This window comes from Tamandua tetradactyla, chromosome 7, assembly GCF_023851605.1.
Source record: "Tamandua tetradactyla isolate mTamTet1 chromosome 7, mTamTet1.pri, whole genome shotgun sequence".
Lineage (NCBI taxonomy): Eukaryota > Metazoa > Chordata > Mammalia > Pilosa > Myrmecophagidae > Tamandua > Tamandua tetradactyla.
In genome coordinates this window covers 7,528,851-7,541,670 of record NC_135333.1, presented here as the reverse complement: position 1 = coordinate 7,541,670, position 12,820 = coordinate 7,528,851, and the positions used below count along the sequence as shown (strand labels likewise).

At 36.6% G+C, this 12,820-nt stretch overlaps 1 protein-coding gene across 3 annotated transcripts in view; it reads right to left on the bottom strand.

The window, feature by feature from the left end:
• MTR (5-methyltetrahydrofolate-homocysteine methyltransferase) overlaps positions 1-12,820 on the bottom strand; it is a 183,097-nt gene that overhangs the window by 118,139 nt on the left and 52,138 nt on the right. For all 3 annotated transcript variants that reach the window (XM_077168432.1, XM_077168434.1, XM_077168433.1), the window contains 2 exons: positions 12,561-12,622; positions 11,397-11,464 (listed from right to left, as the gene is read on the bottom strand). In XM_077168432.1, the coding sequence (XP_077024547.1) occupies positions 11,397-11,464; positions 12,561-12,622 (130 nt within the window). The remainder of the gene's footprint in view (positions 1-11,396; positions 11,465-12,560; positions 12,623-12,820) is intronic.

Sequence of the window (12,820 nt, the reverse complement as noted above, 5' to 3'; positions counted from 1 at the left end):
AATTTATGGGATGCAGCAAAGGCAGTGCTAAGAGGGAAATTTATTGCGCAAAATGCCTATATTAAAAAAGAAGAACAAAAATCGAGGAATTAATTTTCCACTTGGAAGAACTGGAGAAAGAACAGCAAATTAACACCAAAGCAACCAAAAGGAAAGAAATAATGAAGATTAGGGCAGAAGTAAATGAAATTGAGAACAAGAAAACTATCAAGAAAATCAACAAAATCAGAAGTTGATTCCATGAGAAAATCAATAACATTGATGGACCCTTAGCAAGGTTGACAAAAAGAAGAAGAGAGAGAATGCAAATAAAAAATAATAAAAATTTTTAAAAATTGTATGGGTACAGTGACCCGTTTTCCCTTTAATTTCTCCCTATGGCAGTGGAAACATGTATCCTATGACTGTTCCTCCTTTGTATACTGGAAGTAGATAACTTGTTTTGAATTTCACAGTTCAGTTCCAGAGCCAGAAGAAAATGTCTGCCTTAGAATAGACCATGCCTATAGCTGACTTTGATGAGATTTTGTACTGTTTTAACTTTGTATTGTATCTGTATTGTTACTGAAATTATTTAAGGCATTTGTGATATTATGATGGAGTGAATGTATTCTATATATGGAAAAAACGTGTCTGTTGGGAGTTCAGAAGGTGGAATGTGTTGGTTTGAATCTACTATGCACCCCAGAAAAGCCATGTTTTAATCCTGATCCAATGTGTCGGAGCAGCCATTTCTTTTAATTCTGATTCAATACTGTACATTGCAATCTTTTGATTAGTTTTTCTCCAGGGAGATGTGACATACCCAATTGTGGGTTTTACCTTCAATTAGAAGGAGATGTGGTCCAGGCATTCCAATGGGTCTTGATTAGCTTAATGGAATCCTTTTAACATGGAATCATTTTGGAGAGAGAGAGCCTACAGAAGCAAGAGAAGCCTCAGAGCCAACAGAAACTTCACAGCAGACCTGACAGAGATGCGGACACATGGAGAACAAAGACACGGATGTTTGGAGATGCCTGGAGCCCAGCAGCTATTGCCATGAGTTGGTAAGCAAGGCAGAACTGGGAGAGCACCAAGGGAAGCCAAGAGATGAAAAGCAGTGCTGGAGAAGTGAAGTGAGGAACCTCCACAGGAACAGAGGTTGAAAGCAACAGAGTACAGGAGCAAGGGACCAGTGTACCTTTTCAGTTGACAGAGGTGTTGCAGATGCATCAGCCTTCCTTGAATTAAGGTATCTTTCCCTAGATGCCTTAGTTTGGACATTTCCACAGGCTTAGAACTGTAAACTTATAACTTATTAAATTCCCCTTTCACAAAAGCAAAAACAAAACAAAACAAAAAAAAATAGAGGGAGAACTTAAAATCTTCAAAGACAAAAAAAAAAAAGACTGAGAGAACTAGTCAACAAGAGACTTGTCATACAAGAAATATAAAGGGAAATCCTACTAGTTGAAAAAAAAGGACAGGAGAGAGAGGTGTGAAGAAGAGCAAAGAAATGAAGAATATGAGTAACAGTAATTTAAAGGATAAAAAGAGAGAGAAGGAAAAGAACACATAGATCTGACAAATAAAAACCAAAGGATAAGGCAGAAGAGTCAAGAACTGCTTTTACAGTAATTACTTTGTTAACGGAATAAACTCAACAATTCCGATTGGCAGAATGGATTAAAAAAACATAATCCATCTATATGCTGTCTATAAGAGACACATCTTAGACTCAAGGACACAGTTACATCGAAAGTGAAAGGATGGAAAAAGATGTTCTATGCAAGCTGTAACCAAAAGAAAGCAGGAATAGCTATACTAGTATCAGATAAAATAGACTTTAAATGTAAAAACATCATAAGAGACAAAGCAGGATACTACATATATTAATAAAAGAGACAATTCACTGAAAGCAAATAACATTCATAAAATGTTTATGCTCCCATTCAAAGAGCTCCAAAGTACTAAGGCAAACACTGGCAAAACTAAAGGGAGATAAAGACGTTTCAACAGTAATAGTGGGAGGCTTCAATACACCACTCTCCACTATAGACAGAACAACCAGGCAAAGGATCAACAAGGAAACAGAGAACCTAAATAATGGTATATATGAATTAGATCTAACAGAAATATATAGATCATCACACTCCAAAACACCAGGAAATATATTCTTCTCTGGTACACATGGAACACTTTCCAATATAGATCATACGATGAGACTTGGTCTTCATAAATTTAATAACATTGAAATTATCCAAAGCACTCTCTCTGACCACAACAGAATGAAGCTGGAAATTAATAATCACCAAAGAACCAGAGCATTCACAAATATATGGAGAGTAAACAACACACTCTTAAATGGTCAGTGGGTCAGGGAAGAAATTGCTAGAGAAATCAGAAAATATCTGGAGAAGAATGATAATGAGAATACAACATATCAAAATTTATGGGATGAGGCAAAGGCAGTGCTGAGAGGGAAATTTATTGCAAAAAACAAGAATGACAGTGGGGATAACCAAATCAATAGGCTGAGCCTTCAATCTTGGGGTCTGTCCCCAAGAAACTTAACCCCACAAACGATAGTGTAAGTCTACTTAAACTTAGGCCTAAGAGTCATCCCCAGAGAACCTTTTTTGTTCCTCAGATGTGGCCTCTTTCTCTCTCTCTCAGCTCACATGGCAAGCAAACTCACTGCCCTCCCCGTCTCTATGTGGGACATGACTCCCAGATGTGTAAATCTCCCTGACAACGTGGGAGAGAAATCCTACAATAAGCTGGGGACTCAGCATAAAGGGATTGAGAAAACCTTCTCGACTGAAAGGGAGAAGAGAGAAATGAGACAAAGAGGATGAGAGATTTCAAACAGTTGAGAGGTTATTCTGGAGGTTATTCTTGCGTATTATATAGATATCCCCTTTTTAGTCTGTGGTATATTAGAGAGGCTGGAGGAAGTGCCTGAAACTGTAGAGCTGTGTTCCAGTAGCCATGTTTCTCGAATTGCAATTGTAATTGTAATTGTATTTGTAATTGTAATTGGCTATATAATATCACTTTTGCAACGTGACTGTGAGATTTTGAAAATCTTGTGTCTGATGCTCCTTTTATCTATGGTATGGACAGATGAGTAAAAAATATTGAAAAGAAATAAACAAATAATAAGGGGAACAAAGGTTAAAATAAATTGAGTAGACTGAAATACTAGTGGTCAATGAAAGGGAGTGGTGTATGGCATGTATGAGTTTTTTCTTTTTTCTTTCTTTTGCTGGAGAGTCACAAATATTCAAAAAAATGATCATGGTGATGAATACACAACTATGTGATGATATTGTGAGCCACTGATTGTAACCATGTAAAGAATGTTTGTATGCCAAGAGTGTTTGTCTGTTTGTTCACTGTTTATAATAAAAATATTTTTTAAAAAGAATAAGAATAAAAAAGAAAGAAAAATTTAAAAAAACAAGAATGAGCAAAACTTGAGGATTTAACTGCTTACCTGGAGAATTTAGAGAAAGAACAACAAACTAACCCCAAAGCAAATTAAAGAAGAGAAATAACCAAGATTAAAGCAGAAATAAACAAACTGGAGAACAATAAAACAGCAATAAAAATAGAAAGGATCAATAAAACCAAAAATTGATTATTTGAGAAAATCAGTAAAACTGATGGACCCTTAGCCAGACTAACAAAGAAAAAAAGAGAGGGGACAAAAATAAAATTTGAAATGAGAGTTGGGTCGTTACCACATATCATGAAGAAATTTAAAAAATCATAAGAGAATATTATGAATAACTATATGCCAACAAACAAGACAACTTAGATGAAGTGAAAAAATGCCTAGAAACACATGAATTACCTATACTGACTTGAAAAGAAATAGATCTCAATAAACCAATTACAAACAAAGAGATTCGATCAGTCATCAAAAATCTTCCCAGGACTTCCGGAGAAGATGGCGGCTTAGTAAGACGCGCGGGCCTTAGTTCCTCCTCCAGAACAGCAACTAAAGAAACAGAAACAATACGAAACAGCTCCCGGAGCCATGACAGAGACCAAAAAGACAGCGTACCCCATTCTGGAACGGCTGAACGGGCAGGGAGAATCCGCTGTGGTGAGATACCCGAGGGGCGTGCGTTTTCCCGGCCGGGGCGGCTGGCGACTGTGGTCCCCTCCACGCACGTGGCTCCCCGGTCTGACTGGGAACGTTGGATAGCGGGGCCCTCCCGCCACGCTTGGCATCTCGGCCCAGCTGGGCAATTTGGACCAGCACTCCCCCAAGCCACGGCGGCCGGCGACCCCCCGCTCCACGCGCGGTTTCCCGGGCCGACTGCGAGATTCGGATTGGCAAGTTAAAGGAGCCACAGCATCTTTTACTGGTGGGACCCGCAGACAGATGAGCACCACAAGCGCCACCTACTGGGCAGGAAAAGAAAAACAGAGCCCAGAGATTTCACAGAAAAACCTTTCAACCAGCCGGGTCCCACACCCAGGGAAATCTGATCAAATGCCCAGACACCAGCAGAAAATAATGGATGACGCTCGGAAAATTGAAGATATGGCCCAGTCAAAGGAACAAACCAATAGTTCAAATGAGATACAGGAGCTGAGACAACTAATGCTGAATATACGAACAGAAATGGAAAAACTCTTCAAAAACCAAATCAATAAATTGAGGGAGGACATGAAGAAGACATGGGCTGAACAAAAAGAAGAAATAGAAAATCTGAAAAAACAAATCACAGAGCTTATGGAAGTGAAGGATAAAGTAGAAAAAATGGAAAAAACAATGGATACCTACAATGGTAGATCTAAAGAGACAGAAGCTACAATTAGTGAACTGGAGGATGGAACATCTGAATTCCAAAAAGAAACAGAAACTATAGGGAAAAGAATGGAAAAATTTGAACAGGGGATCAGGGAACTGAACGACAATATGAAGCGCACAAATATATGTGTTGTGGGTGTCCCAGAAGGAGAAGAGAAGGGAAAAGGAGGAGAAAAACTAATGGAAGAAATTATCACTGAAAATTTCGCAACTCTTATGAAAGACCTAAATTTACAGATCCAAGAAGTGCAGCGCACCCCAAAGAGATTAGACCCAAATAGGCGTTCTCCAAGACACTTACTAGTTAGAATGTCAGAGGTCAAAGAGAAAGAGAGGATCTTGAAAGCAGCAAGAGAAAAACAATCTGTCACATACAAGGGAAACCCAATAAGACTATGTGTAGATTTCTCAGCAGAAACCATGGAAGCTAGAAGACAGTGGGATGATATATTTAAAATACTAAAAGAGAAAAACTGCCAACCAAGACTCCTATATCCAGCAAAGTTGTCCTTAAAAAATGAAGGAGAAATTAAAACTTTTATAGACAAAAAGTCACTGAGAGAGAATTTGTGACCAAGAGAGCTCTGCAAGAAATACTAAAGGGAGCACTAGAGTCAGATACGAAAAGACAGAAGAGAGAGGTATGGAGTAAAGTGTAGAAAGAAGGAAAGTCAGATATGATATATATAATACAAAAGCCAAAATGGTAGAGGAAAATATTATCCAAACAGTAATAACACTAAAAGTTAATGGACTGAATTTCCCAATCAAAAGACATAGACTGGCAGAATGGATTACGACCCAGCAATACCACTGCTAGGTATCTACTCAAAGGACTTAAGGGCAAAGACACAGACGGACATTTGCACACCAGTGTTTATAGCAGCATTATCTACAATTGCAAAGAGATGGAAACAGCCAAAATGTCCATCAACGGACGAGTGGCTAAACAAACTGTGGCGTATACCTACGATGGAATATTATGCAGCTTTAAGACAGACTAAACTTATGAAGCATGTAATAACATGGATGGACCTAGAGAAGATTATGCTGAGTGAGTCTAGCCAAAAACTAAAGTACAAATACTGTATGGTCCCACTGATGTGAACCGACATTCGAGAATCAGCTTGGAATATATCATTGGTAAAAGAGACCAGCAGGAGTTAGAAACAGGGTAAGATAATGGGTAATTGGAGCTGAAGGGATACAGACTGTACAACAGGACTAGATACAAAAACTCAAAAATGGACAGCACAATAATACCTAAGTGTAATGTAACTAGGTTGGAACACTGAATGAAGCTGCACCTGAAATATAGTTTTTTATTTGTTTGTTTGTTTGTATCTTTTGTTTTTGTTTTTTTCTTTTTCCTTTTTTATATGTATATATTTTTATTAGTATTATTATTTTAATTCTCTTCTCTATATTAACATTCTATATCTTTTTCTGCTGTTTTGCTAGTTCTTTTCCTAAATCGATGCAAATGTACTAAGAAATGATGATCATACATCTATGTGATGATACTAAGAATTACTGAGTGCATGTGTAGAATGGAATGATTTCTAAATGTTGTGTTAATTTCTTTTCTTTTTTTTTGATTAATAATAAAGAATTAAAAAAAAAAAAATCTTCCCAGGACCAGACAGGGAAGACCAGTACAGGGGAATTTTATCAAACATTCCAAAAAGAACTAACACCAAAACCTGCTAATACTCTTCTAAAAAAATTGAGGAAAAAGGAATGCTACCTAATTCATTTTATAAAACTAACATCACTCTAAAACCAAACTGGATAAAGGTATTACAAGAAAGGAAAACTACAGGTCAATCTTCCTAATGAACTTAGATGCAAAAATTCTTAACAAAATACTCGCAAATCAAATCCAGTGACACATTAAAAGAATTATACACAATGACCAAGTGGGATTTATACCAGGAATGCAAGGGTAGTTCAACACAAGAAAATTAATCAATATAATACAGCACATTAACAAAAGGAAAGAGAAAAATTACATGATCGTATCAATTGATGTTGAAATAGCAGTCAACAAAATTCAGCATTCTTTCCTGATAAAAATACCTCAGAAGTTAAGAATCGAAGGAAACTTTCTCAATATCATAAAGGGCATAAATGAAAAGCCCATAGCCAGCATCATACTGGCGAGAGACTGAAAGCATTTCCCCTTAAGATTGGGAACGAGACAAGGATGCCCACTGTCACCACTATTTTTCAACATTGTACTAGAAGTCCTGGCTGAAGAAATTAGGAGAAAGAAATGAAAGGCTTCCAAATAGGGAAGAAAGAAGTAAAACTTTCACTGTTTGCAGATAATATGATCCTATACTTAGAAAACCCTGAGAAATCTATGGCAAAGCTACTTGAGCTAATAAATTCAGAAAAGCAGCAGGATACAAGATTAGTGTACAAAAACTAGCAATGTTTCTATACACAAGTAATGACCTATCTGAGAAGACAATTAAGGAAAAAACTCCATTCAGAATAGCAACCAAAACAATCAGGTATCTAGGAACAAGCCTAAGCAGGGATGTCAAGGATGTGTACATATAAAATTACAAAATAAATTGTCAAAAGAAAACTTAAAATACCTAAATAGACGGAAAGACATTCCATGCTCATGGATAAGAAGCTTGAAGGTTGTTAAGATGTCAATTCTAACCAAACTGATCTACAGGTTTAATGCAGTATCAATCAAAATCCCAAAACCTACTTTGAAGACTTGGAAAATCTGGTTATCAAATTTATTTGGAAGAGAAAGATACCTCAAATAGCTAAAGACATCCTAAACAGGGAGAGCAAAGTGTGAGGACTAACACATCCTGATTTTAAAGCTTACTATAAAGGCAATGTAGTCAAAACAGCATGGTACCAGCACAAAGATAGAAATATTGACCAGTGGAATCGAATTGGGAGTGCAGAGATAGGCCACCAAATTTACGGATAACTGAGAAGGTCCGCAAATCCAGTGAACTGGGGAAGAAGAATCTTTTCAATGACTGGGCATAGGAGAACTGGATATCAATAGCCAAAAGAATGAAAGAGGACCTCTATTTTATACCCCATACAAAAATTACTTCAGACTGGACTAAAGACCTAAATCCAAGAGTCAGTACATAAAACTTCTAGTAAAAAATTGCAGGAAAATATCTTCAAGATGCAGTAATAAGAGGTAGCTTCTTAAACTTTACACCTAAAGTACAAACAGCAAAAGAAAAAATAGACAAATGGGAACTCCTTAAGAGCAAGAGCTTCTGTGCCTCAAAGGACTTTGTCAAAAAGATGAAGAGGCAGCCAACTCAATGGGAGAAAATATTTGGAAACCACATATCAGATAAAGGCTTCATATTTTATGTATATAAAGAAATTATAAAGCTCAACAACAAAAGAACAAACAACTCAATTATGAAACGGGCAAAGTATATGAACAGACATTTTTCTGAAGAGCAAATACAGATGGCTAAAAGGCACTTGAAGAGATGCTCATTATCATTAGCTATAAGGGAAATGCAGATCAAGACTACAGTAAGATAACACCTCACACCTAGAAGAATGGCTGCTATTAAACAAGCAGACAACTACAAATGTTGGGGGATATGGATAAATCAGAACACTATGTACTGATCATCTGATCATGGGACTGTATAATGAATGGTACAGCTGCCTATGCAAGACAGTTTGGGAGTTCCTTAGAAAACCAAATACTGAATTGCCCTATGGCCCAGCAATACCACTACTTGGAATATATCCAAAAGAGCTGAAATCAGTGGCACAGACACTTGCACACAGATGTTCATAGCAGCATTAGTCACAAGTGCCAAAAGATGGAAACAATACAAGTGTCCATCAACACAGTGTAAAAACAAAATGTGGTATATACATACGATGGAATATTATACAGCAGTTAAGACAAAATGACATCCTGAAGTACATGACAAGATGGATGAAACTTGAGGACATAATGCTGAGTGAAATAAGCCATATGCAAAAGAGTAGATACTGTATGAGCTCGCTTTTATAACCATGGTAAAGGTAAACTCAGTAGCTTATATTATAGAGTATAGGGGACCTTAGAGACACATGGAAGCTAAGGATGGATGAATGTTTAGCTAATGAGGTTGAACTCAAATGTAAGGGAATGGATAGAAGTGAAGGCAGTTCATTCATGGATGTGTAAGTAATACTGCCATATTGAAGGTGAACATGATTCAAAGGAAACCTGTATACCACCAAGTAACACTACAAATATAAATAAGTTCTTGCATGAACTACTGCAAAGGTATAAAGCTTGTACAAAGAGTTTATAAGATTGAGGCATGGGGGCAAAATACCAATGCATGCTATGGCCTATGTTCAAAAGGAAGACATCAACAATACCACAGCAATACCAGGGGTAAATAATGTGGGGTGGGGGGTGGAGGTAAGGGGAGGTTTGGATTTTCTATTTGATGAAGGTGTGTTTATCAGTTATTTTTTTCTTGGGAGCAATAAAAATTGTCTAAAACTCAGAATATTGATGGTCTGTTGCTTTGGATATTATACTTGATACCTAATGGATGGAGGTGGCTGACACATACCTGACTGAGAAGTAGTAATGCACAATCTGACTCAACCTATCCGGATAGATTATTTAAACAACCCAAACACACAGGAAGCCCAGAATGAGAACGAGGGCTTGTAATTCTGTATAACTTAATGTAATGCCCAGATACATTCCAGAGTATATTGAGCAGATAATAAAAAAATAATGACAAAATCCTTTGAGAGATGGCAGAAAATACATGGAACTATTAAACTTTACCACCAGGAAAACCCCTTGATACTCTCTCAAACATTAGGAACTCCCAAGTCAGTAGGACAAGCCCTTGATCTTGAGGCTTATTCTTCATATTTATGTAGTAGAGAAGCTTAGCCTACCACTATAGTTATGCCTGAGAATTACTCCAGAGGACCTCTTTAGTTGCTCAGTTGTGGCCTTTCTCTCTCTAAGCCCAACTCTGTAAATGAAATCATTACCCTCCCCCACTATATGGGACATGACACCCAAAGGTGAAAGTCTCCCTGGCAACATGGGATATAACTCCCAGGGATGAACCTTGTCCTGGCACTGTGGGATCGACAATGCCTTCCTGATCAAAAGGTGGAAAATTGTAACAAATAAGGTATTAGTGGCTGAGAGAGTTCAAATAAAGTCAAGAGGCTACTGGAGAAACTACACTCCGGAGGCTGCTCTTACGCAAACTTCAGCTAGACACCACTACTTATCAGGGTTTGCCAACCCAACCAAAACCATTCCTGCCAACCCTAAAGAACACTTAGGGCTTTATCTGAGATTCTCCAAGGGATCCACACACTATGATTACTTTCCAGAAACCAACAACCTCCAGATGGATTCCTAAGCCAGATAAATCCTGACTCAGAGGGTCTGGCCTCTCCAGAACATCAGCTAGTCCCATCCCCCATCCCATATTACTGACAGTCCCTTACAACATGAAAAAGTTGGAATGGGTATAACCCAAATATCCCTAAAGATTGGGAGAAAGATCAAAGAAGAAAGTGGAGTTATAACAGAGAAGAGAGGGTTTAATAAATGACTATGACTGCTGAATCATTACATTGATATTTCTTTAATCTCTGGTGTCTTAGAGCAGCTAGAAGTAAAAACTTAAAATTGTGGAATGGTAACTCATACCAAATTCTAAAATCTGTTCTACAAGTAACTGTGGTGTGCTTTGAAATTTATTGCTTTTTGTATATGTTATTTTTCACAGTAAAAAAAAAAAAGAGAAAACCATTATCCAAAGATAAGCTATATTCAATAATTGATAGCTTTCAAATATTTTAAATGATGTTTGAAAATTACATTTATTAAGAGTCCATTACAGTAGTCAAAAAAGCATTAAAATATTAGGTAAACCAGTTTTGTAAACAAAAATGCATGAAAACAGACTCAGAGGTAGTGAAACAGTTCAAAATGCGGCCATCAATCACTATAGAAAAAAAGTGCTAAAATATGTTCTAATACACTGAATGCCAATCATCCTGTAAGGCACAAAACTAAAAGGAATTAAACACATAAAAATGTTCAATATTTTTTAATGTTTTATACTTCTTGTTTCAAACTTGTTTCGTGCTTGTTTCATACTTCCTTCCTTCATGCACTCATTCAAAAATGTTTATTAAGCAGTGACTTTGAGCCAGGCAAGGAGAAAACACTTCTCTTGACCTTAAAACTCTTGTAGTATTGTCTTTTCCTCCCATGAGAGAATCTAATAGAAGTGTATATATATATCCACAAGAAATGTGAAAAATCCCTCTTTGAGAATTTAAATATAATTCAGGTATTTAAGAGTAAAATATTATATCTAGGATTTACTTTAAAATATTTCAGGGAGAAAAAAAGTTGGGGGGGTAAATAAGAATGGGAAAACACTAAAGATTACAGAAACTCTGTAATAGGAACATGAGGGTTCATTTTATTATTATTCTACTTTTATCTTTGGAGTTTTTCATTTAAAATGTTAACTATTTTATTAATTATTAATTAAAATATTTCACAGGTGATTTTTACCTGATATGATCTGGTGTTGTACCACAGCACCCACCAACTACATTGACAAAGCCATCCACAGCAAATTCCTGTATTTAGAAAAAGAAAAATTTTCAGAGAGTTCATCTGAATTCTAAACTCATCACTATCAACTCAGCAGAAAGAAGATCTACATTTCCCTGATAACTAAGCTGACATTAAGAAGAGAGCTAAACATACTTAAGTCCAGATATAAAATTCTCATATGCCTCAAGTCTAAGGCTAAAGGGAGAAAATAATTCAAATCCAATGAAATCCTTCACATCATTCAAAATACAGTGAAAAATCTATTTGCCCATCTGATTATATTAAAGATGTCTTTACTCATCTGCTGAGCTGAATATGTGATCTAGATAATGCATTTTCAAATAATGAATAGAATGAGTATCAGGTTTAAAATTTAAATTAATTGAAATTTTTAAATATTAAAAAATAGTTTCTTAGCACACTCATCCCATTTTAGGTGCTCAACAGCCACATATGGTAGTGATTACCATATTGGACAGTGCAGGTCTGGAGTTTAACCACAGGTTGATAAATTAAGGATAAGATAACTGAGAGAGGAAATCAAAGAACTACGAAGTCAGAATATTGGAAAGATCACCTACATAAGATACTGAAATCATAAGAAGTAAGTCTGAAGTACCCTAGGAGAGAATGTCAGTGAGCCAGGAGTGAAAACTCAAAGACTGAGGAAAAGAAACCTAGGGGTTAGCAGATGAGTGCAATGAGGAGGGGTGGTAGGTATGATAAAGGACCAAGGATGACTGAAGATTCAAAGATAGGGAGGTCTAAGTGAGAAAAAGGGAGTATGGTAGAGGTGACATTAAGGACCAAGGAGGACACCTACCCCATTTCCAATGATGTGAGGGAGGGAGGTGGGGGAGAAGGGAAGGAGAAGTCACTTGAGAAGGCTGCAGAAGAAGTAAAGTCTCAGCAAAGAGCCAAGTTCGGGTTTGGGTTTATCCTCAATGGGAATTTTCTAACAGCCAATGGTTCTGTTCAAGGATAAAGGTAAAAACAGCTAGCTCCAATCCCTGACTCATTTATATACATTGGGGGAAAAAATTCTACTTCAAAATATTCAAAATCTAAAATTTCTTATCTCTATCTCTTAGGAACCCAAGTGAAAAAAGGACTCCTAACCTTTAGGTGCATGGCCGTCATGTGAGGGGTTTCATCATAGCCACCAAAGGTATTTGGAAGACCTAAGAAAGAATTATTTCAACTATCTTAAGAAATCACCTTAACAAACAGACATCTTGCTTGTACAATCTTTCAGTTAAAAAGTTAGAAAAACCTTTTATCTATAATTAAATGGTGATTACTTGCAAAAGTAAGTGATTATTTTTTAAACTTATACACAGATGCTATTCCAAAAAAAAAAAAAATAACAAAAGAATGTA